The sequence below is a fragment of the Penicillium soppii genome (assembly GCF_028829465.1).
Source record: "Penicillium soppii strain IBT 18220 chromosome Unknown utg000003l, whole genome shotgun sequence".
Classification (NCBI taxonomy): domain Eukaryota; kingdom Fungi; phylum Ascomycota; class Eurotiomycetes; order Eurotiales; family Aspergillaceae; genus Penicillium; species Penicillium soppii.
In genome coordinates, this window is record NW_026643233.1 from 1844157 (window position 1) to 1866676 (window position 22520).

At 49.0% G+C, this 22520-nt stretch overlaps 12 protein-coding genes across 12 annotated transcripts; 7 read left to right on the top strand and 5 right to left on the bottom strand.

The window, feature by feature from the left end:
* Positions 1-26: 26 nt before the first annotated feature.
* Positions 27-2942, bottom strand: N7529_002834 (pseudouridine-5'-phosphate glycosidase/carbohydrate kinase family protein; the record flags this gene model as incomplete). Its single annotated transcript, XM_057238362.1, has 8 exons — positions 27-1365; positions 1438-1738; positions 1789-2019; positions 2081-2122; positions 2179-2278; positions 2335-2543; positions 2622-2819; positions 2873-2942. 8 exons carry the CDS (start codon positions 2940-2942, stop codon positions 27-29), a joined length of 2490 nt encoding a protein of 829 aa, XP_057100973.1.
* A 161-nt stretch (positions 2943-3103) lies between these two features.
* On the top strand, positions 3104-4779 carry N7529_002835 (dolichyl-diphosphooligosaccharide--protein glycotransferase subunit OST1; the record flags this gene model as incomplete). The annotated part of the gene is made up of 3 exons (XM_057238363.1): positions 3104-3444; positions 3553-4594; positions 4654-4779. 3 exons carry the CDS (start codon positions 3104-3106, stop codon positions 4777-4779), a joined length of 1509 nt encoding a protein of 502 aa, XP_057100974.1.
* A 334-nt stretch (positions 4780-5113) lies between these two features.
* Positions 5114-5824, top strand: N7529_002836 (uncharacterized protein; the record flags this gene model as incomplete). The annotated part of the gene is made up of 1 exon (XM_057238364.1): positions 5114-5824. One exon carries the CDS (start codon positions 5114-5116, stop codon positions 5822-5824), a length of 711 nt encoding a protein of 236 aa, XP_057100975.1.
* Positions 5825-6293: 469 nt separating this feature from the next.
* cef1 (putative cell division control protein (Cdc5)) lies at positions 6294-8826 on the bottom strand (the record flags this gene model as incomplete). The annotated part of the gene is made up of 5 exons (XM_057238365.1): positions 6294-7217; positions 7277-8252; positions 8302-8642; positions 8711-8744; positions 8801-8826. The coding sequence occupies 5 exons, from the start codon at positions 8824-8826 to the stop codon at positions 6294-6296; spliced, it is 2301 nt and encodes a 766-aa protein (XP_057100976.1).
* A 285-nt stretch (positions 8827-9111) lies between these two features.
* N7529_002838 (ribosome biogenesis protein NOP53) lies at positions 9112-10536 on the top strand (the record flags this gene model as incomplete). The annotated part of the gene is made up of 3 exons (XM_057238366.1): positions 9112-9245; positions 9325-10263; positions 10320-10536. The coding sequence occupies 3 exons, from the start codon at positions 9112-9114 to the stop codon at positions 10534-10536; spliced, it is 1290 nt and encodes a 429-aa protein (XP_057100977.1).
* A 368-nt stretch (positions 10537-10904) lies between these two features.
* Positions 10905-11879, top strand: rex4 (putative 3'-5' exonuclease; the record flags this gene model as incomplete). The annotated part of the gene is made up of 2 exons (XM_057238367.1): positions 10905-11188; positions 11270-11879. The coding sequence occupies 2 exons, from the start codon at positions 10905-10907 to the stop codon at positions 11877-11879; spliced, it is 894 nt and encodes a 297-aa protein (XP_057100978.1).
* A 456-nt stretch (positions 11880-12335) lies between these two features.
* Positions 12336-13046, top strand: N7529_002840 (ribonuclease H2 subunit C; the record flags this gene model as incomplete). Its single annotated transcript, XM_057238368.1, has 3 exons — positions 12336-12630; positions 12722-12936; positions 12993-13046. 3 exons carry the CDS (start codon positions 12336-12338, stop codon positions 13044-13046), a joined length of 564 nt encoding a protein of 187 aa, XP_057100979.1.
* Positions 13047-13394: 348 nt separating this feature from the next.
* N7529_002841 (putative mRNA decapping hydrolase) lies at positions 13395-14556 on the top strand (the record flags this gene model as incomplete). The annotated part of the gene is made up of 3 exons (XM_057238369.1): positions 13395-13476; positions 13548-14243; positions 14315-14556. The coding sequence occupies 3 exons, from the start codon at positions 13395-13397 to the stop codon at positions 14554-14556; spliced, it is 1020 nt and encodes a 339-aa protein (XP_057100980.1).
* Positions 14557-15059: 503 nt separating this feature from the next.
* On the bottom strand, positions 15060-16471 carry N7529_002842 (uncharacterized protein; the record flags this gene model as incomplete). The annotated part of the gene is made up of 4 exons (XM_057238370.1): positions 15060-15523; positions 15591-15655; positions 15712-16211; positions 16319-16471. The coding sequence occupies 4 exons, from the start codon at positions 16469-16471 to the stop codon at positions 15060-15062; spliced, it is 1182 nt and encodes a 393-aa protein (XP_057100981.1).
* A 1097-nt stretch (positions 16472-17568) lies between these two features.
* Positions 17569-18339, bottom strand: N7529_002843 (short chain dehydrogenase/reductase family oxidoreductase; the record flags this gene model as incomplete). The annotated part of the gene is made up of 1 exon (XM_057238371.1): positions 17569-18339. The coding sequence occupies one exon, from the start codon at positions 18337-18339 to the stop codon at positions 17569-17571; it is 771 nt and encodes a 256-aa protein (XP_057100982.1).
* A 525-nt stretch (positions 18340-18864) lies between these two features.
* On the top strand, positions 18865-19658 carry N7529_002844 (ubiquitin carboxyl-terminal hydrolase; the record flags this gene model as incomplete). Its single annotated transcript, XM_057238372.1, has 2 exons — positions 18865-18913; positions 18958-19658. 2 exons carry the CDS (start codon positions 18865-18867, stop codon positions 19656-19658), a joined length of 750 nt encoding a protein of 249 aa, XP_057100983.1.
* Positions 19659-19964: 306 nt separating this feature from the next.
* N7529_002845 (uncharacterized protein) lies at positions 19965-21927 on the bottom strand (the record flags this gene model as incomplete). The annotated part of the gene is made up of 5 exons (XM_057238373.1): positions 19965-20372; positions 20435-20767; positions 20819-20975; positions 21032-21541; positions 21689-21927. The coding sequence occupies 5 exons, from the start codon at positions 21925-21927 to the stop codon at positions 19965-19967; spliced, it is 1647 nt and encodes a 548-aa protein (XP_057100984.1).
* Between the last annotated feature and the right edge of the window lie 593 nt (positions 21928-22520).

Genomic DNA, 22520 nt, shown 5'->3' on the forward strand with positions numbered 1-22520 from the left:
TACAATATATGCAAACGGCCGCATCGTTATTCCAGGTTCAATGTAGATTGCAGCTCAGCAAGATCTTTACTCACACCTCCGGCACTCGCCATTGTCTTCCGGCTTGCCTCCTGAGCAATGGGGATGATGTCCTCAATGCGCGCAGACTTGCCGTGCTTGGCCAGACCAGCGACCAAGACACCCAGCAGTGTATCACCCGCCGCATTGACACTGACAATATCCTGCTCATCCAGAACGGCATCAGGAGAGAAAAGCCGCATGTAAACTCCACCAAATGGTACGTCCGAATTAGGTGGCGCACGGGCAAGAACATACGGCGCAGACTCTGGGTCAGTAAGGCGCGGATCACCAGGGGGCAAAAGTTGGGTGACGAGAGCACCTGCCTCACCGAGCTTCGTGACGATACAAGGGATAAAAGGAAGGAGCTGGATGGTCTGCTGTGGAAGACCCTCATCGACCAGATCTGGCGAAGTGAGTGCAATGAGGCGCTGGCGCGAGCCTGTTGGGGACAAATTCATTGAATCAATGACATGCCACCAGCCGGTTGACTCGAAGAGAAGCGCTTCACGAGCAGCGGTATACATAGCAGCCAATTCAAGTCGGTTCGGGCAGGCAAGACTGATAGCATTGTTGGGTACAGTCAAATTTGGGCCAATCGTCGCACTCGAGCCACCGGCACTGCCACCAAAGAGACGTCGAGATTTGGCTGTTGAAACTGGCTCAAAGGCCACACGAGCACCGTGCTTGCGCGCCAAACTACTCCACTTGGCCAGAACTTCGGGCCGCCAGTTGGCGTCAACGACCACCCACTGAGGCTTTGTACGCTCGAGTAATGGTTCCCAGAACCCGTCAAAGTCAAGTTGCGCTTCTGGTAGCTCGACGATAGCCATGTCGGCCATGGCTACCAAAAGGTCCTTTTTAATGTCGTTAATGGCAATGTATTGCGCAGTGCGTGCGCCTGCCGTGGCAGGGAGGACTTGAATTCCTGCAGTACTAAGGCCCTCCGTTTCGAGGGTTGCTAACGCAGCGCGGCCACTCAGGTCATCTGCCACCACACTGCAGAAAAGAACATCGCTGCCAACGTAGCTGGCGGCAATGGCGACATTATGGCCCACACCTCCCAGGCTTTGGCCAATCACTGCTGGGTTAGATGTGTGCGGCACAGGTGTAACGTGGGTGAGTTCGTCTCCGAATGGAGTGTAATCGCAGGAGAGATCAATGGCAAGCGAGCCAGCAACCATTATATCTGCTTTCTCTGTCGACTTGATAGGCGTCTGTGTAATTGGCTCAGAGATATCTTGAACTTGCGGAGTGGCTTGACTAAATGAAGCTACACCTGAAGCAGCTGGAACAGCTGGCATGTGTCTATAAGGAAAACGATCTCCGAACTTAGCATTGATTGCATATCATATCTCGTGCCTAGAAACAAAAACTCACCGGGACCCTGTTGTTAGGTCAGCTTGTTCAAGCTTGGCAAGTTCCACGGCTACTCGTGCTGCACGCTTGACATTCGACTCGATCAGAGCCCGGTTAGCGACTACGCTCTTTCCACCACTTAGTTCCTTGATTTTAGCGAGCACAAATGGTGTGTTGTCACTACCATGGAATCCTTCTACGTGGGATAGGCGAATAGCTTCTTCGATCACAAGATCCATTTCAGCTTTCGGCACTGAGGACTCCAATGGGACGGGGTTGGCAAAGTGGATTCCAGACGATACTGGAAGTTTTGATTGCGCATCTAGAGAAAATTAATGAAGCTGTACATCTCAGTCGAGAAAACGAACTTACAAACGATCGCAGCAGCTTCAGCCTCGTTTTGAATGGTTCGTGGGCTGCGGATGCCACTCTCTCGAGTGAAGAAGGCAGGGAAATCAACAGCTCCCTCTCGGCCATCGGCAAATGTTCCCACGCAGACACCTTCGGTCTCGAGATATTCAAGCGTTCGAGGGATATCCAAGAAGCTCTTGCACCCAGAACTGATGACAGTCACTGGGGTCCGGCCCAACTCAGTAAGATCAGCTATACATGTCGTTAGTATTTCATCTGGCGTTGTGTTTAATTTTGCAAGATTTGTTCCCACCAGAAATATCCATAGAGCTTTCCGCGCCGCGATGCACACCACCTAGAGCAAGTTAGAGTGTAATGTTCCTTGAATTGGCTTTTGAGAATTAAATATACCTAGCCCACCAGTACCAAAGATTTTGATGCCAGCTAGTTCTGAAAGAATCATAGTGCCGGAAATTGTAGTTCCACCGTGCATTGGCTTGCCAGCCAGTCCCTGGTATAGATTAGTTTAATAAATTTGAAAACAAAAGTTTTAAACTATTGACTCACCATGCCGCAAATATATCCGAGGTCCCGACGAGACACTTTTAGAGCGCTCTTCTTTTCAGCTGTCGACGCCAGCTCGATGAGCTCTTCCGCACTCAAACCAACCTTGGCCACACCACCGACGATTCCTATAGTTGCAGGGACTGCACCATTGGCCCTCACAACAGATTCCAACAATGCAGCCAGTGCAATATTGTCAGGATATGGAAAACCTGCAGCCGATTAGCCTTGGCTTCCCCGCTTTTGGGAGAAGACGTTGATCCCCCAGAATCGAGGACAGAAAAACCAACCGTGGGTGTAAATTGTGGTTTCCAATGAGACAACAGGTCTCCCGGTAGCAACGGCATCACGAACCTCCTCTGACACCTTGAAGAACTTGCTCTGAGCAAAATCATGATACCTGCGAGCACGCGACAGTTGAGTTGCTCTCAAACTGCCAGATCTAAAGGCGGCTCGAGAGGCGAACATAGTATGTGTCAACATGACCTCTGAAATCCAAAAACAAGCCCAGAAACAGAGATCAGCTGTAAAATCTACTGACGAGTCTCGTAAGTCCGCAAAGCAAAAGCAAAGAAGTAAAGATGCGACACGCGAAATGAGGAGAAGCTCATGTTATCGATAAGCCGGAGTGCGCGCGATGGCCGCTACGTCTACCGTATGATGCTGATGTGTCCCCTTCCCAACTAGAGCTTCCATTAAAATCCTCAAAACATTGACAATTTAAATAGACCATTTTGTACCTTGGAGCAATTGTATCCTCCAGGTAGTCACAATGAGGTTTTTCACCACAACGGTGCTTGGGTTACTTGCACCCAGTCTGTGCGCCGCAACCAACCTTACCACCCCGAGTCGATTGGATCTCGCATCCGACTTCAAACCCCCGCAGGTGTTCAAGAACACAAACTTGGTCAGAAACACCAACTTGGAGAAGGGTTATGTACGGGAAACCATTAACGTCGTTGTCGAGAATGTCGACAACCAGCCCCAGGGCGACTACTATGTCCCTTTCCCTGTCGAGGTGTTTGAGCTTGTTGGGGGCTTTGAAGTGAGGGACAAGAAGGCCCCCGAGAAGGGACGCTTCGATGTGGATGCCACTGAAGCTGTTTCATCCAGGTGAGCATCAAATGGGATGTCAATGGCATGCCGGTGGTCAAATAGCTTAGCTATATGGCCCACTCTCGGCGGATAAGTTGATAGCCTTAATTCTAACAATTGAAACAGTGGCAATCAATATTTCGTCGTTCACCTTCCCGAGCCTCTGGCCCCGAAGTCGCAGATTACCTTGGGTATCTCGTATTCGGTGCTCTCTTCTCTCAGCCCGCTTCCTGCGACCATTGGACAGGCCGACAAGCAATACCTCACCTACTCCTTCTCTGCTTACATTCCATCCGCCTACACCACTGTGACTCAAAAGACCAAGGTCAAGTTCCCCACCACCGATGTGCCGGACTACACAAACACCGATGGTCTCAAGTCTGGCTCGGACCCCGAGCGCAAGGGCGCGACATACACCTATGGGCCATATGATACCGCCAATGTGGCCCCCGGCACCGAGTACCCGGTGTCTGTCCGTTACGAGTTCACTAAGCCTGTTATCACCGTTAACCTTTTGGAGCGTGACTTGGAAGTATCGCACTGGGGTGGTAACTTGGCCACCGAGGAACGCTACTGGCTGCGCAACAACGGCTCGCAACTCACCAATCAATTTTCGCGTGTCGACTGGACCTTCACTAACTACCAGAAAGCGCCTACCTCGGCGGTGCGTGAGCTGACCTACCCTCTTCAGCCCGGATCTGTTGATCCCTACTTCATTGATGATATTGGCAACGTCTCTACCAGCCGCTACCGTCCTAGCAAGGGCAATAACGCCGCAAACTTGGAGCTGAAGCCCCGCTACCCTATCTTTGGTGGCTGGAACTACAGCTTCAAGATCGGCTGGAACAACGAGCTTTCCTCGTTCCTGCGCCGTGCTGCGGGTGTTGACTCAGACTCTTACGTCCTCAAGGTCCCTCTCATCGAGGGCCCTAAGATGCCGGAGGGTATTCAATACGAGCGTGTTGTCGTACGCATTGTTTTGCCCGAGGGCGCTCACAATGTCCACTTTGAGACCCTTGAGGGAACCAACAGCAATGGTCTTCCCGGTGCGAACCACATCTCCGCTAGCCTGAGCTCCTTGCAGACCTACATGGATACCCTGGGCCGAACCACTTTGACCCTGGAGGTCGATAGTTTGACAGACGAAGCGCGCGACGCCAAAATCCTGGTAAGTCATTGAACCATCACTCACCCCATATTCATTTCAGTACGCTAATGCAATCATAGGTCACCTACGAACACACCATGTTCGATGCCCTGCGCAAGCCTTTCACTCTCTTTGCCGGTATGCTGACAGTCTTTGTCGCTGCCTGGGGCATTGGAAAGATTGATATCAGCATCAAGAAGCGGTAAATTAGGTGGAAATTGGGTTCATGTTATTTTTGTTACATTTTTATAGTCGCGTCTGAGAGCATCTCCGCAATCGACACGTATGTTCACAGTTCAGATATTCCTTGGTATGTAAACATGTGCATTCGAGTTTGCTTCAATGGCATCGTAGACCAACAAGACAAACCATACTTTCCTCAGTTTCCCTTCATATTTAAGTGCTTTCCTCAATTCCCTTCAATCTATAGTATCTCTCTCTTCATTCCTCTACTCACCAAACCCCTCTTCATCTATCTTCATCTGTATCCATCCCCATCTATCCTAATCTACCTTCATCCATCTTCATTCACCCTTCATCATGATGTCTTCCAAGTCCTCCCCGGACAGATCTCTCCCGCCTCCACAGGAACACAAGCCCAGTCAGTCGCCCAAGAATAATGGTGCTTCACCTCGAACAAACGCACTGGGCCCAGTGGTCGTCTTCATCGCCCGAGCCACCGACCTCAACGACCACCATTACCCAGGTGCAGTCCTCGACCAAGACCAGATGCACGAATACCTGCGCAACCTGCTGGTGATCACTTCATCCGAGCACCGCAAGGTCTACGGCAGCCTCGGGGCGCGCCCTCACAAAATGCAGACGATCATCCATCCAGCAAATAGCAAGCTTTCAGTTCTCAGCCGGATCACCAAGTTCCTGGCTGCTGCACTCGAGGAGGCTCGCGAAACAAAGTCCGGGTGCATTTTCGTTCTCTACAACTGGGATGGCTGGACGACCGACCACGTTACCATGACTGAGATGTGCGAACAGTTTAAGGATGTGCCTTTTACTTTCCACGTTTATGCGAATGGCCATGGAGTTCCACGCGAGTTCTTTGAAGCTAATGCCCACAAGGTCAATGCATACTTCCGTCGTCGGATTCGCCTTGATGACGATTCTATCGCCCAGGATCGCCACACATTTTTGTTCATTAAGATGATCGAGGCGCTGAACATGATCCATCTTTCTTTCCCTCCTACGCCTGACCAGAAGCATGAGCTTGCGAAATATGACGCTCGGCTGGCTTGATACAAATCCGGGCTTCAAATCCAATGGTAGAGATGGGGACATGATATTGCGAAGTGGGTAGTAATGAGAAGAGCACTGGGTCAGTTTGTCGCACATGATTCTAACATTACTTTTGTTCCAATAGCCCGCTGCGAAGCTGTGGATCTGAAGGTTTGGAGGATGTTGATGAACGGGAGGAAGGTCATGGCTAATGGGTTTGGAGAAATATCAGTCGAGCATCGAGCAATTCACTGATCAATCACTTTTATCAAATTGCCCCTGAAATACGTAGCCAGAACGAGTGTGCACTGTAATATCTGAGAGATATGGGATTTAGCTTGTCCCATTGCATCGAAATTTGAGTATAAGTAGACACTCCTTGTTGATTTGGAGAAATGACAACGTATCAATTGTCAAATTAGACTGCTAATAATTGTACAAGAGACTGCAAGATAGCAAAGTATGGTCATAAAGCAAAGGAAAAACTACCCTAGTGCCACCCATTTATGGCAGCGGTCCCGGCAACAAGCTCATCAAGCTCCTCCTTCCGGCTTTTGTACAACTCTTGAGCCTCACGCTCGCGGCGCATAACAAACGACACTGCCTCACGGAGTTTTTCAAGTCGCCGAGGCAAGGCAGTCTCTTCTGAGATCTGGAGTGTGCGGAAGGCGTCGAGCTCATTCGTGGCTGTGGGCAAAGCAGTACCAGCCTCCAAGATCTTTGAACGCAGCGTTTTGGCACGGTTTTGATATCCACCGTAATGCAAAGACAACTTCTTCTCAAGCTTATTTCCGCGCTCTGCGGTAGCAAACAGGGCTGTTTGGACGGTGTCGAAGGCGCCAATCATTTTTTGTTCTTCTTGGAATGAGTCCTGCTCGTCATCTTCATAATTTTCAAGGCCTGGCAGAGACTTCGCGCGAACTGATGACCAGCCTTCATCAAACTTTTCTTGCCATTCAGTCTGCTGTGCTTCCACTGAAGCAATCTCTTTGGCAATTGAAGCTCGAGCTGCGTTCAAGTAGCGGTCATCTAACTCGCGCAACTTTGGTGCTTTGCCTTCAACTTGAGCTCCGGGGACAGGGAATTTGCGAGAGTCGTGCGCTATCAGAATGGCAGCTTCGTTGGCAATTAGGCCCTCTATAGTACCGGTGGTTTTGGAGGCACGTTGCATCAAAGCGTTCAAATCCAAAACAGCTGGGCGAGGTAGGCCTCGCTGGTATACCTGTGATTGACGCTTGAACTCGGCCTTCGCTGCCTGCTGTTGTGCCTCTCTCTCCCGACGATCACGCTCGGCTGCATCCTCTTCGCTGATCTCCATAGACGTGGTGGGTTCAAAAGCCTCGTCTGGAAACTCATCGAATTCAACTTTAGTATCCTTGGGCTTGGGGAGCGAGGCTAGCTTGCCGCGAATCTGCTCGCGAATAAATTTCTCGTGGTTTCTGATGTCTCGCGGTGTGCTTCCTATAAGCTGACCGCCCCCACTTCCCGGTTGAGGTTGAGATGATCTCGCGGTGTACGCAAAGGAGTAGCACCAGGCATAGGTGTAGCGCCCATGCCATTTGCCTGTCGGAATGGCGTAGCCATGGGGTTGGGGGTTACAATATCCTGTCTCCTAGGGGCAATTCCATCGAATCCAGTTGATGAACCACCCTCGTGGAGTGGTGTATTTTCTCCTCCAAGGAGAGAAGACTGTGTCTCGGTCAGAGCCCGAATATTCTTGATCTCGTTGGCAACGCGATCCTCCTCTGGCGCTGCTAGCGGGGTTCTGATAGGAGTGTTTCCAATGAGCGTGGTGTAGTCCCCCAGAAGACCCCGGGTGAATTCTTCATCCCCGCTCATCTTACTGGCCTTTTCTGCTGCCAGTCCCATCTTGATTATGTCTTCCATCTCACTTTCGCTGACCTGGGGTGCGGGCAAGTTCAGCCCTCGCCGCTTGCTGCTCTGTTCAGCCTCGCGGATTTTCTGCATTTGCCCTGCGCGCTGAGCAGCAGCTGAAGCGGCTGAAGCACCACTTTTGTCGTTCTTGCGCTTCTTGCGCTCTGCATCATCATCCTGATCACCCTTTCTCTTATTTGCGAGTTGTTGCTTTCGAGGATCAAAGGCCTCACGCTGACGCTCATTCTGGTTTTGCTCTTCGATCGTGTCGTAGAATCCAGGAGCAGCTGGCTTTTCGAATGGAATGTCTGCATTATAATCCATCTGACCGGGCTTCCGTGTAACGACTTTGACGTTGATACCCGCATTTTTGAGTTCGCGGCGCTTCTGTAGGACAGCCAATCGTCGAGATTCCTCCAATTGACGTTCTCTGGCCTTTCGCTTAGCCTTTTTACCTTGTGTGTTGGCAAGACGAGCACGCGCTTCGCTCAGCATTTCCTTCTCATCTTCATCCAAATCGATTGTATCGGGGCGAGCAGGTTTGGATTCGGGATCGGGATCAAGTTCACCGGGTCTTGTAAAAGTCAGCGGTGGCAATTTAAAGATCTTGGACCATGACATACCGTAGACGGCGGACATCGTCCGCGCTGGGCGCAGCACTCTCCTCGCCGGGTCCTCCAAGACCAAGCTCATCGTTTTCGCGAGATTCGGCTTCGTCCAAAAGCTTTTGATAGCGCTCAAGGCATTGTGTGGCGGTGCGGCCAACGATGGGGGCAATTGTGCGCCATTGAGTGGGCATCAGTTTCGCGAGGTGCAACAGCTTCTCATCCTCCTCTCGAGACCATTCGGTCTTGCGAATGCCTGGATCCAGCCATTCAATCCAGCGAGCTTTACATTGCTTCGGGGTCTTCCGTGCGAGCAGGGAAGACACTCGAGCCCACTGATTCAGACCATACTTGGATACCTGCGACCAAGTCAGTATTTGTTTCAATCGTTGTCGGCCAATAGTCTAGTATAAAGGGCTTAACTTACAGCTGCTCGTAGCACCTCATCCTCAATATTGGTCCTGGGAGCATGTTAGCGACGAAAGCCTTTTGAGTGGGTTCCATCCGGGGCTCTTACCAAACACCTCCTTTGACGACAGGCATAATGTGTGGTTGTACTCAGTGTAAAAAGGATCCTCCAACGGGGCAGGAAGAAAATATAGAGATCAAGGAAGTCACCAGAAAGATGAAACACGACAACCCACCGGCGATGGGGGATTCACGCGTCACTGGATGAGCAGCTTAGAAGCGGACGAATTTGCAGTTCACCCTTAGCGCGATAAGCGCCCCACCGCCCCCGCGGGTATTGCGTAAGCAGAATTTTTTTCTGATAAGAAACTCAGGTTGATTTTCATATCAACGACTTAGTCTACACTATTGTCCACCACAATGTCGACTTCCGTGGATGCCCCGAATCAATTCAAGCAGCCTTCCCGTAAGGGTAAGAAGGCGTGGCGCAAGAATGTCGATGTCACTGAAGTTCAGGAGGGTTTGCGCCATCTGAAGGATGCAGAGATCAAAGGGTAAAACTATTCCTTTCGTTGAATTTTTTTTTCCAACCTTGACTTTGCATTGGGGATCTAACCTTTCTTGCCTAAATAGTGGCGTTCTGACTGAGAAACCTTCTGATGAACTTTTCACTATCGATACCACCGGTAATGAAGAGGTGCGCAAGTCTATCGCCAAAAAGCACAAGCCCCTCAAGTCGGACGAGATTCTCGCCCAGCGCTCTATGATCCCCGCATTGGACGGGCGCAAGCGCGTTAATCCCAATGTTACCGATGGAGTCATTGAACCGAAAACCAAGAAGCCCAAGAGCGACTGGGTCAGCCGCAAGGAATACCTGCGCCTGAAGCAAGTCGCCAAGGACGCAAAGCCTCTGGGGAAGAAAACCGAAAATGAGTTCTACGATCCCTGGGCGGAAGATGCGGAGCCCACAACCACATACGACGACCCTCGCTTTGATTTCTTGCAGAAGCCCAAGCCCAAGACCGAGCCAATCACATTAAAACATGCCCCGATCTCCCTTGCTGCCAATGGAAAGCCCATCCCATCTGTTAAGATGCCTCACGCAGGAACCAGTTACAACCCTGTGTTCGAAGAGTGGGACCATCTGTTGGAAACCCATGGTGCTAAGGCAGTAGAGGCCGAAAAGAAGCGCCTGGAAGAAGAGGCAAAGGAAGCCGAGAAGCAGCGCTTGATCGAAGCGGCCCGAAATGACGACGGCGAGGTGAAGTCAGATGATGAGAGTGCCTGGGAGGGCTTCGAGAGCGAATACGAGAAGCCCGAGTGGTTGAACAAGAAGCGTCCCGAACGCAAGACCAAGGCCCAACGAAACAAGATCAAGCGACGCAAGGAAGCGGAGCGGAAAGCGAAGTGGGAGGCTCAGGTGCAAAAGAGAGAAGCACAGGCCGCGCATATCGCTAAAATCACTGAGGAACTTGAGCAAAAGGGCCTTGAGCGCGAGAATCAGTCAGATGCGGATGATTCTGAAGGCGATGACACTGCCCTCCGCAAGAAAACCTTTGGTGGCAAGAGAGCGTATGTTCTGTCCCGTTTTACCATGTGTGTATTTTGCAACTAACAAAATCTTTCAGTGTTCCCGAGCAGCCATTGGAATTGGTGCTTCCTGATGAATTGCAAGATTCTCTACGGCTGTTGAAGCCGGAAGGCAATCTCTTAGACGACCGATTCCGCACATTGATCGTTCAGGGCAAGCTCGAGTCCCGTACACCCATCACGCAAGCTCGCAAGGCCAAGAGACAGATTACGGAGAAGTGGACTGCGAAGGATTTCCGAACTGGATACGAATAATTCTGCATATTCCCAAAAAAGCGCGTGCATTTTATTGTCTGGACATATAATGTGGTTCATAGTAAAGGTCTATATCTTTTCTCTTCACGATCAACAATTGTAGTTCTATAATATACCAAGGTACATACATACATACGTATGTATTAAAATTATTAAAGTGAAGTAAAATAGCATAAGATGAGCGTCCAAGTATCTACATAAAACTACATATGTGCATATGGTTACATAAACGTACGCAGGCAAGTAGATGAAGCCCAAGTATCCCGAGGTCACTATCAAAAGTAAAAAGTGGGTCCCGAAAATTTACTTGCTTATCGTCTTTTTTTATCTTCGCCAACTTTCTTCTTACATTGAAGCCACTTTGTATCATGGACAAGCCAGCCCTCTCCAGTAATTGGAAGAAGCTACAGGCGACTCTCAAGAAGGATACTCCTGTCAAGCCCAAGACCGACGGTGATGACATTGTGAGGAAACGCAAGTTGACAGAGAAGCAAAAGCCATACCGAGACAACAAACCAACCTCCAAGCGCAAGAGAATGTCTGAAACAGATGATTCATCTACTCCATATACGCGAAGAAAATCCAATGCAGCAGCTCCAGTGCAGACAGAAACAAGTTCTCGTCACAAGGAAAATGAAGGTCGTTCGGCGACGTAAGTGCTAGTCTTACCCCCGCATTCAGCGCCCCAAACTCTTTGGACTATTCAAAGGATCGATCGCTAACTTTGAGTCAGTGCTGAACTAGGAAAGTATATCGCAATGGATTGTGAAATGGTGGGCGTGGGACCCAACCCGGACAACGACTCGGCACTCGCACGCGTCAGTGTAGTCAACTTCAACGGCGACCAAATATACGATTCATATGTACGGCCAAAGGAAATGGTTACAGACTGGCGTACGCATGTGAGCGGAATCGCCCCGAAACACATGGTCGAAGCACGAACCCTCGAGCACGTTCAGAAAGAAATCGCAGAGATAATGAGCGGCCGCATCCTTGTAGGCCATGCCGTCAGCAATGATCTGGATGCTCTTCTGCTCAGTCACCCTAAGCGCGATATCCGAGACACGAGCAAGCACCCACCCTACCGGAAAATTGCGGGTGGTGGATCACCACGCTTGAAGATGTTGGCTGAGGAGTTCTTGGGATTGAAGATTCAGGACGGAGCGCATTCCAGTGTTGAGGATGCGAGAGCTACTATGGCCCTGTATCGGCGCGAGAAGGATGCGTTTGAACGCGAGCATTTGAAGAAGTGGCCTGCACGAATGATCGCCGATACCAGGGAGAAGGGAGAGGGAGGAGAAAAGAAAAAGAAGAAGAAGAAGAAGACCAATCGCAAGCGGTGATTGGATATCTCGATATAGCTTCGAGTGATTTTTGACATACTTTGTACATGTATACCCCGATTCTCATCAATTGAATTGTTTTGTATTATTGCAAAATTTCCAATTATCATAATAAGATGGCATATAGCTATGTAAGTATCTAGGTAATGATACTCAGTGACTCACAATTTTTCATCTGTTTATCCTGGTCAGTAATTATGTACACATGTGTACCTAGGTAGTTATCGTTGATTCAACTTGCAAATTCCACTTAACGCGGAGAGCGCGTCGCGTTTCTTTCCGATCTTTCACCCAGCACCTTCACCTTCAGAGATATTCCCAATCCCATCCCCAAATCCCAGGCAATAGGCACACAACCAATTGATAGGACAATTTCTAAGAATTTCCAATACTGTGCCACTTACCTTTGAACATCCCCTGGAGAGCGCATTCCTTGAGCGACAACGAACCGACACAATGCCCGACATGTATGCCATTCAACCCAGCTCAAAAGCTACACAATCGGAGAAGGATGATTCGGCTTTGCAATACACACCAAATATCATTCCCTGTCGAATCCACCACGACGGACCGGTTGATTCACTCAACCGGTATTGGACACCCGTGAAAGAAGAAAAGGGTACGAAACGCGTTTCTAGCTTGAGCAAACTGCGACTAAAAAAAAGCATTGGTCCAGATAATACACAAACCGCGCATTTCCGTGGACGCAAACTTCGAGGTCGGCGCGTTGCCATTCCTGATGGTTATCGAGGTACGACAACTTCCGCAATGAAGGACTAGCACTGGCTAGCTACATGATCGCGCATTTATTTGATTTAACTGACGGCATATGTGGGCTATAGGCGTTATTGCGACACCCACAGACCGCGTACTACCTGCGACGCAACGAGAAGACAATGGGGGCGTTGAGCATGAGGCTGAGCCCGAAGAGCCGGTCAAGATCCTTGAAACGCAGGGCACCTTTGATGACTTCATAGTCTGGGGACATGAGGCTCTCCCTGCGGCAGATGATACATTTGTCAAGGGGGTGGAGGAGTGGCTGCAGTTTGCAGATGCGGTATGTTCTGTTCCTTTCCTCCTATACCTCACTAGGGCATAGTTCTGATTACTTAGATGCATACAACACCGGCGCTGGCGGCCAATGAGAAGAATGGGGCTGTTGCCTGAGGGCTAATTACCGTTTTATATTTGCAGTGATTTGGGAGAATGCTTGTTAATAAGATACTTCATATTCATTAAACTCTTAATAGCTTGCCTTGCTATTTGAGCACTTGGCAATTCATTCAAAGCTCTCAAATATCGAGGTCTCTGCAACAATTCCATTTTTGATTCTCCAGAGAACTTTTGAAGGGTACATATATGCCTTAATTGCTGGGCAAGTCCATAGATCTATAGTTAACTAGTCAGTCAACCTCTGATAAGCCTGACCGCCCACTGGCCAAACCGATAAAGCTTTTGAGCCCATTTGCAACACTTTACTATCTACTCCAGGGCTTGTATCAAGGAATTTTAGCCATGAATGACTCCACAGAAACCACTAAGGTTGCTCCAGAGGCATTGATCTCCAAATTCCATCTGAGCAAGCTCCTCAAACAAGGTATCACCCCGCAAACCTCAACCCAAACCCCGCAATTAGGACTCAATAAACTAAAAGATAATACCTTGCAGATCAAAATGGCCGCCGCATCGCTCTCCTTGGTACAATTGATGACCAGCAAGGTATCCTGATCGCTGAGCGTGCAGCCTTCGCAACAGAGTCTCTCGCTGTTCTCCAAGCCTTCCACGCCGCTATCACAGGTGTCAACAACTTAGGTGACAACGACATCTACCGCTGGTACCTCGCTTCATCTAGTGGCAAAAGCACAGCCAATCAAAATCCTACGCCCGCTGAAGCAGCAGCCCAAATCCAACCACAACAGGACCTCAAACTAAACCTCATCTGGCCCTGCACAGAATCCCATATCAAAAAATACTCTGATCAACAGCTACGCATGGTCACCGAAACCTCCACTATCTACCATCAGCACGTACGGCCGTACATGCAAGCGAAGCGCGAGGAGGGGCGGTTGAATTGGGTTTTCAATATCCTTGAAGGGCGCACCGAGCAAGAAGATGTTATAATGCGGGATGAGGGGCATGGCCCCGAAGATGGGTTCATGATGTTGCCTGATCTCAACTGGGACCGCAAGACTATGGGGTCGTTGCATTTATTGGCACTTGTGCATAGACGCGATATTTGGAGCTTGAGGGACCTGAAGAAGAGCCATGTGCCTTGGTTGAAGTACCTGCGAAAGCGCGTGCTAGAGGCCACAGTCTCTATGTATTCGGGTTTGGAGGAAGATCAGTTGAAGCTTTATGTTCATTGTAGGTTTTGATATCCCGGAGAAGGATTGAGATGAAACCAGATTGGTTTGCTGACTCGTTATATGTACTAGACCAACCGACTTACTACCATTTCCACATTCACGTGGTGAATGTGATGCTTGAAGCTGGTGCTACACAGGCAACGGGTAAAGCATTTGGACTAGAGAACTTGATCTCGCAGCTTGAGACTATGGCTGGTGATGAGAATGCCAGTTTGGCAGATGTTGATTTGGCATACTATTTGGGTGAAGCGAGTGAGCTCTGGACGGATGTCTTTTTGCCTTTAAAGCAGAAAACGCAGTCTGTTCGTTAAATAGAGCGGATGAACTATCTACCAACACTAAATTCGATTGAATTGTATGACAGTTATATTTAGTATCGACTGAACACAATATCACAAATCTAATGTGTTATCCTTTCACTACCTTCGTCGACTATCAAGTAACTAACTAGCATGACGTTTAAGAATGAGCTTGGTGAAATTGACTGGTATGTCCTGTTTGATACATTCGGTTTTAAAATCGACAAGCCTTAAACAATTAATTGGTCTAAAAATAGGCATCGACCAGTGGATAAATCCGAGATAGATTATACTACTAGTCGTTTTTGGATGATCTTTGATCAAGCTAAGATTGGCTTGGTCTATGATCTGCCCTATGCTAACAAGTGCATATCCACTATGATATAATATTCCCCCGGGTTGAGCTTGTTCTCCATCATATTCAACTCCGTCCTTCTGCACAAAAAAGCGTATCAAAAGTAATTATTAACAATAGAAGAGATGATGTACAGTTTTGGGTCATGTCCATAAGTCAATTACACATGTTCCTTCGCAATCCTGCGCTCATTCTCATGTGTATCTGTTGTAGTCTGCGTGACCTCCAACGTCCGATGAATGCCCAGCCCCATGTCACCCTGTACATTTGGCAGATAGCGGTCAAAGGTCAACCTCTCCTCACTGCTACTCGGACTAGACGGCCCACCGTATGTGTCAACATCTCGCTGGCTTTTAATCGTCGTCACAGTGACAGCAAGCTTATCCGGTCTCAGCCGAGACTGAACATTGTCGTCTATTGAGCCGAGTGGGTACTGGCCATTGTTTCCACCCAGCTGGCGCGATGCACTCCGTGATCGCGCACCGGGAAATCCAGATGAGTATTCTGGGTCAGTGTGGGAGCCCAAGATGACGCGAAGGAGAGGTCGTAGAGTTGCGAGACTGCCGGCTGTGATTCCCAGGCCGGCTTCGATGTTGGACCATATGGCGATCTCAATGGTCGCGTCTGCAGGAAATGTTAGTCTTTCGGGTCCAGCCTTGCGGTTTGATCGGAGAGGTTGGGTCGGACATACAAAGGAAATCATCGTCAGCGAAGGTTCTGACAAAAGGAATGCGGACGATGACCGCCGATGAAGCACTAGAGAGGTTTGTCAGTCGCCCGAAACAGCTGAAAACAGGGAAAGGAAGGCGTACACGCAGGCCATGCTCAAAATGCCCATTACGGCAATTTTGGTTTGGCGCTTCATGTGCAACTTGTGCACGAGAAAGATGGGCAAGATGCCGACGGTGAAATCACACAATGCGGCGAATGCGCTGTACACGTATGTCATGCTGATGATTATACTGATATCAATACAGGAGCCCTCGGGCTGAGGAACCATCGTCCGTGTCCAGAAGAATTTCAATGGATGACACTGTAGGAGCATCAGGAACATGAAGACCAATCCAGCAAGGACGGTCAAGACCATGACAGTGTACAGAGCCCAGATGTGAAGGGGTCTGATAGTGATGCGCATCAAGAAAATGCAAACAGAGATTTTGCATCCGATAGAAGCGAAGCAGTAGGCAATCTCGCAAAGCCACCAGTACTTCATGGCAATGACAGCATTGATGGGTTCGAGGTGTTCGAACTTGTATCCTGTGCCATATCTTGTTCCTCCGATCATACATCCACAGAACATGGCGTAAAACAGCTGTCATAATTAAAGTAATTAGAATTCGAACTTAACTCCACAGTGCAGGCTCGGCGGGGGCCGAAGGATCAATTGATTTAGATCGAAAGATTCAGGATTCCACATACTAATGCAACCACCATCATCCCATCATCCCATCCAAAAGCCTTGACAATCCATCCACGCACATATATGCGCAACATAACAGTGATAGTAGCAATTGGCAAGAAGACCGCGGCCACGGTTTGCACCGCAGTCTTCCTGTGATGTTCTTCACTCATATTATCGAGCATATCACCGGTAAATGATTGTCATGCCGGCCGGTCTCATGTGTGGGTAGGAAGGATTTTTAATAAAGACAACCCCTGTCGGGTCTGCAGAAATTCTTGCAGAAATCTTAAATAAATTAGGGGGGGGCAAGAAATAAGAATATTCCAGTTTGGGCCTAGGACGGCGTTTTTAGTCTCACGGATGATACGGAACTAGGCCGGCCACGAGGCGATCGACCGCAGGGGTCCTCTTGGGTTAAGTCCTTACAATGGAGACTGGAGCCGGGGTTTGATTGCCGTCCGAGTGGTAGCAAATAATGAGTGATAGTATGCGTCAATAATGTGGAATCGCCGAACGACATCTCATTTATTTGTAGCTGCCGAAATGACAGGTGGAGATGTATCTGTGTCGCGAGGTGACAGGTGTCTGGGTGCAGTGGAATTGGCCCGCGCGAGAATAGACTTTTGCAACATTCGACTAGATTTTCGGTGTTGACCCCAATGTACTGTAACTTCCGCGCTAGCAGCGAGTCAACAGGGGTTCTTGCAAGTGCTAGTGCGTACGTTAGGTCTAGCTTCGTTTGACCTTGATCCACCGTCGGCGATGGAGCCCGAAAATGGAGCAGCTGTGGAACATCTGGTCACTCACTTGGTGGCGATTATGGAGTCATCCAAGATTACTGAAAGGAATTGTACACGTTTTGAGCAAAGAACGTGACGATCCCGGTGCTCAGGATACCGATTCCTGGAAACAGTATGTATACCTCCCTTTGTTTGGCGCCACTGGGGGTTTGAATTTCTCACCGGTCTTGCCTCGGTGATTTCAAACCTCCTTTTTTCACACAATCGGGTCTGGAGTAGAGGAGTCTTTCTCGATCGATTGGCCTAAAATTTGGCCAGAGTCTAATGAAACCAGAGATTGAATTTGTAAAAAATTGACCTCAAGGGTTGCAAGATGTCAATGACGCTTTGCATATCTTGTGTCATTCGCCATATGAATTATGCAAATTATGCAAACAGAGCTTTATATTCCTTTTAGCCTAAATTTCAAGGCCACAGAGAGATAAGAGATGAGGAGCTGCCTATTGGAAGCCTCCGGTGCAACCATCCTAATGACCTACTCTACTGGACCAAATCCCCCCGCTGGTGCTTACATGAGTGCCCGTGTTATTCCAGTCCTTTATCAGGTAAATATACGCCTCGGCCACCTCGGGTGTTCCCACTTTGCCCAAGAGTGCCCTCTCCGCAGCGGCCGCCATCTTCTTTTCGCGCTGCTCCTCGGGGCCTTGGAGCTCCGTATCTGTCGTTCCGGGACTAACAAGATTGACCCGACTGGGGGCCAAGTCGAGCGCAAGGGTGCGCGTAATATCAAACAAGGCTGCGCCCCAGCTCGCCAGCACCGCCGCTCCTTTCATGGGTTTCTCTGCAATGCGACCACTGGTGAACGTGATGGACGATCGGTAGCTTTTGGTCATGAAGGGCGGGGCAATTTTGGCGATAAGAAGCGGCACGAAGACCAAGAATTGCGCATCACCGCGCAGAAAGTCAACGGTCACGTCGTGGAGAAATCTAAACTCGAGTTTGACGGCGGTATAGACGAAGTGGTCGAGGGGACGGCCCGTTGTTGCCGTCACCTCCTCTAATAGTTTCTCTAGGCGAGACTCGATGTCATCCCCACCGACATCAACTGTATAGCCCTTGATCTGGGCATCTGGCACGGCCGTTGTGATCCTTTGGACAGTCTTTTCCACACGGGCGAGATTGGACGAGGTAATCGAGACGTGAACGTCCGCCTCGGCGGCGGCCAGCTTAGCTATCGCTGCTCCAATCCCGGACGAGCCGCCAATGACCAGTATGTTAGGACCTGTGATTGGAGGCATGGTGGATGAAATCAGGTCAGGGTTTCTTCACTGTTTGTCGTGAGAATTTTATGGAAAGCTTCAAGATTATTCGTAACGCAGCCACCATCGAGAGAAGTAATCCTATATGGACTTTTCCGTCAATACTCGCACTAGAAACAAGTTCGCCAAATTCCGCTATCTACGATATCTCCGGTCAATTAGTACGCCGTGGAAATATAACTATTGTATGTTGTTCGTTGTTGATCCCTGATCTGGTCTCCATCGAATCCTTCCAATCACTGATGCAGAAGCGAATCTCGGCAATAACGGGGTGGAGCAGGAGTTTGTCTCATTAATAAATTGTATAAAGACATCTGAACATCTATCTTTCAATGTAACTGCTAGTTGTCTCATACAATTACGTACTTGTAGACGCAAAAACTCCCGAGGTCGTGGACTCCGCTTAATCAGACGAGTTGGAGACAACACCCCGCAATTCCACCCCCAACACCTTCAACTCCTCAAATCTTCACTTAGCACATACTTCACCTATAAAACACGAAGATGGCGGATGTAGATGTCCCAAATACCCAAAAGGCCTTTGTGCCTCTCGGTACGTTCCTCCCCGCATCAACAAACTCCAACTAACATTAATAGAAAACAACCCCGAGGTGATGTCACACCTGGTGCATCAACTCGGACTGCCACCAACTCTAGGGTTTACAGATGTGTTCTCAATCGATGAACCCGAACTCTTAGCCTTCGTCCCGCGCCCTTCTCATGCCCTCCTTCTCGTCTTCCCCGTTTCCAAAACCTATGAAGCATCACGTGAAAACGAAGATGCTACTAAAGCTCCCTACACAGGGTCTGGCCCCAACGAACCGGTAATGTGGTTCAAGCAAACAATTCGCAATGCCTGCGGCCTGATTGGGCTTTTGCATGCCGTGTCAAATGGCGAGTCACGTCAACACGTCATCCCAGGATCAGATCTGGATACTTTGCTTAAAGAAGCTGAGGGCCTGGAGCCCATCCAGCGGGCTGATTTGCTATATGAAAGCAAGGCACTTGAGAGTGCACATGCTGATGCCGCCAAGTTGGGAGACACCGCTGCACCCGAGGCGGAGGATAACGTTGATTTGCATTTTGTTGCTTTCGTTCGGGGGGTGGATGGGACACTCTGGGAGTTGGACGGTCGGCGCAAGGGGCCTTTGGCCAGGGGAACCCTGAAGGATAGTGAAGATGCTCTCAGTGAGGCTGCGCTTGAGCTTGGCGTGAGGAGATTCCTGAAAATCGAGGCGCAGGGTGGAAATCCGGACTTGCGGTTTAGTCTGGTCAGTCTGGGGCCTTTGTTTGATTGAACTTGAGCTCTGGCCGCTACCTTTCTAGTATCTACATGTGTAGTCGTGGGTGGCGTTTTGCATTTGGTCTGAGCATAGATATGTATGTTTAAATTCCGGTGGTGCCTCAGGTATTACTTTACTTTAACGATGAATGAGACCACGTCTGAACTGATAGCCTTGTCCAGACAACCAGTTGTGTTATATTAAACATAGCGGAGCCTCTATGATGATCTGTGTTTATATATATATATATCCTCTGGATGATTCGTTTTTCTTCCATGTTCACAATTTAACTCCAAAGGATCTCAAAAATCGGCCATCAACCTATCTCTTTTCAGTCTCCTTAATCTCTAAAGCAGGAGACACCACAGATCCCGTAACACCAGCAATTGGGAGATCGGCAGGATCAGCCACCGGCATGTCCACAGCAGCTTTCTCCTCATTGAAAACCAAATGAACATTTTGATCATTCTCAGGTACAGCGTTTCCCTGTGTACCAAGGTTCAAGAATGGCACCATGACCAGAGACAGACCCGCTGCTGCCGCCGCAAACCAATAAACAGACAAGTAAGGTTGAATCGCAGGCGTCGAAGCCGTCATCCGATTAGCAATGGAGGATTCGACAGATGTAGCGATGCCAAGGCCCAGATTGTTGCAGAGCTTGCTGGCGGTGTTGAAGATACCGCCTGCAATTGATTGCTGTGATGGCGGGAGGGAAGACATCACGTACATCTAGTTAAGGTTAGCTTATTTGCGATGTTTTGGGGGGATGGAACGGGCAAAGGTAGACATACATTCGTGACATTGAATTGGATATCAGCGCCAACAACGACAAGTACCAGTGCTGGGAAGATAAACGCCCAGTATGAAGCGTCCTCTTTCATGAAGCTCAGAATCAAGAAGGAAGCTGTATAGGCCAGCGCTCCAATACCAGTCAACACCTTGTTGCTCACACGGTGTAGCAACAGACCACAGACCACATTAACAAGCACTCCGCTGACAACCATGGGAAGCAACCTGAGAGTGATCTCAAGAGCAGTCAGGTGCTTAACCTCCTGGAGATAGAGGGAGAGATAAAAGGTGACGGCAGCGAAACCCATGAAGCCGAGGCAAAATATTCCCATTAGCTGCAAGATGTCAGTTGCGTTCTATATCATTCAAAGAGAGGGGCCACAAACAAGTGAGAAGGTGCGGTCTTTCCAGACCCAAAGAGGCATCAGAGGATGTTTTGCAACAGACTGCCAATACAGAAATGCGACGAGTAGGAAAAATCCCACAATGAAGAGACCGAGGACATATCCTGTCTTCCAACCATTCGCTGCATCTCCAGCTAATCTATATGATTGTTAGCAATCTGCATGGCAACATAGGAAGCAAAAGTGAGAACATACGAGAGCGAGCTTGAAAAGAACGCAAACCCAACAATAATTAACGCAGTCCCTAGAAGATCAAACTTCTTAAACGCCTCCATGCCAACAGGCGTTTTGGCAAATCCGTCCTCCGGTACAGTCCACACGGTCAAGACCGTAAAGATGGCGTAAACTACCGCATGCGCCCAAAATGAAGCGCGCCAGTTGTAGAGATGCGACGCTACACCTGAAATGATCATACCGCCAACAAATCCAAGTGGATTCCCAGCGCTGAAGCAAGCAAATGCAAGATTCTTGCGCTTTGAGGGCTTCTCATAGGTTGCACCTAGGGCTCCGACGGCTGGTGGAACAACGGCCGCGGCAAATAGACCCAGGATACCGGAGAATATATCCATGTAGATGGCATTCGTTGCAAAGCCAGCGATTAGAAGTGAAATAGCAAAGCCGGCCATGCCAATGATAAACAATATTTTGCGACCAAACATGTCGGCGAGTTTACCAAAGGATAACAGAAAGGCGCCGCTGGTGAGACTGTAGATGTGTGGTTAGCCACGCTCTTTGTATATATTGCCAACATTTTGATATCAACTGGAAATGCGAAAGAGAAAAATGACAGATTGCAACTCTGTATATATAGATTTTGGTTGGAGTATAGGCAGGAGTAGAAGGTCCACGTACGAAGCGCCGGCGTTAATCCAGGTGATCTCAGCCGAATTCATATTCAAATCCTCCCCGATTGATGCAGTAATTCCGACAATGCAACCTTGAAAAAATGACTGTTGTCCAATGGCCATGGTGGCGGTCAGGACGAACAGCACCTCTTGGAACGTGCTATTGAAGCACTTTGGGCGCTCGCCATTGCCGTTGTCCTCCGTCACCTTGACCTCTGGTCCATTCATCTCTTGGTCCTGTCCCATTGCGTCAAGGAGATCGAGACCTGGTTAGAGAAAGGGGCAAGGAATGTTGGTGATTTCAAAACGAAAAAGTCTGTAAGTCGTGATTGCGACGCTGGACTAGGCTAAGGCGCTTGCACACAAGTGGATTCTTCCCACGTTTAGGGTATCAAAAAGAAAGCATTGTAAGTACACAGCAATTACATATGTATATATAATACTTTTGTTTTTCAAATCGCGAGTCACCGCAATTCTTAAATTATATTTTGTCAGCGGCGGAGACGTTCCGCGCCCAGGAAATAATCACAATTGGGGGCCGGGCCTTGCGAACGGGGATCCCCGATCAGTTTAATTGCAGATGTAATTAAGACTTGTCAGATTTCTCGAGCGACTTGTACATGAGGCCTCATGCTTTTTTTTAAACTCACAGAGATGTCATGCACTGATAGTTAATTGGAAAGAAGGGGCAGATATGGACCACGATAGTAAAGAAGGGAGTCCCTTACAATCTGTAATGTAGGTTATGTCAATTGTATTGCGGCCTTGAAAGGATATGATAGTCTTGGCAAATATGATACAGTCTGCAGGAGCACACTTGGCGAGACTCAACCTCAACT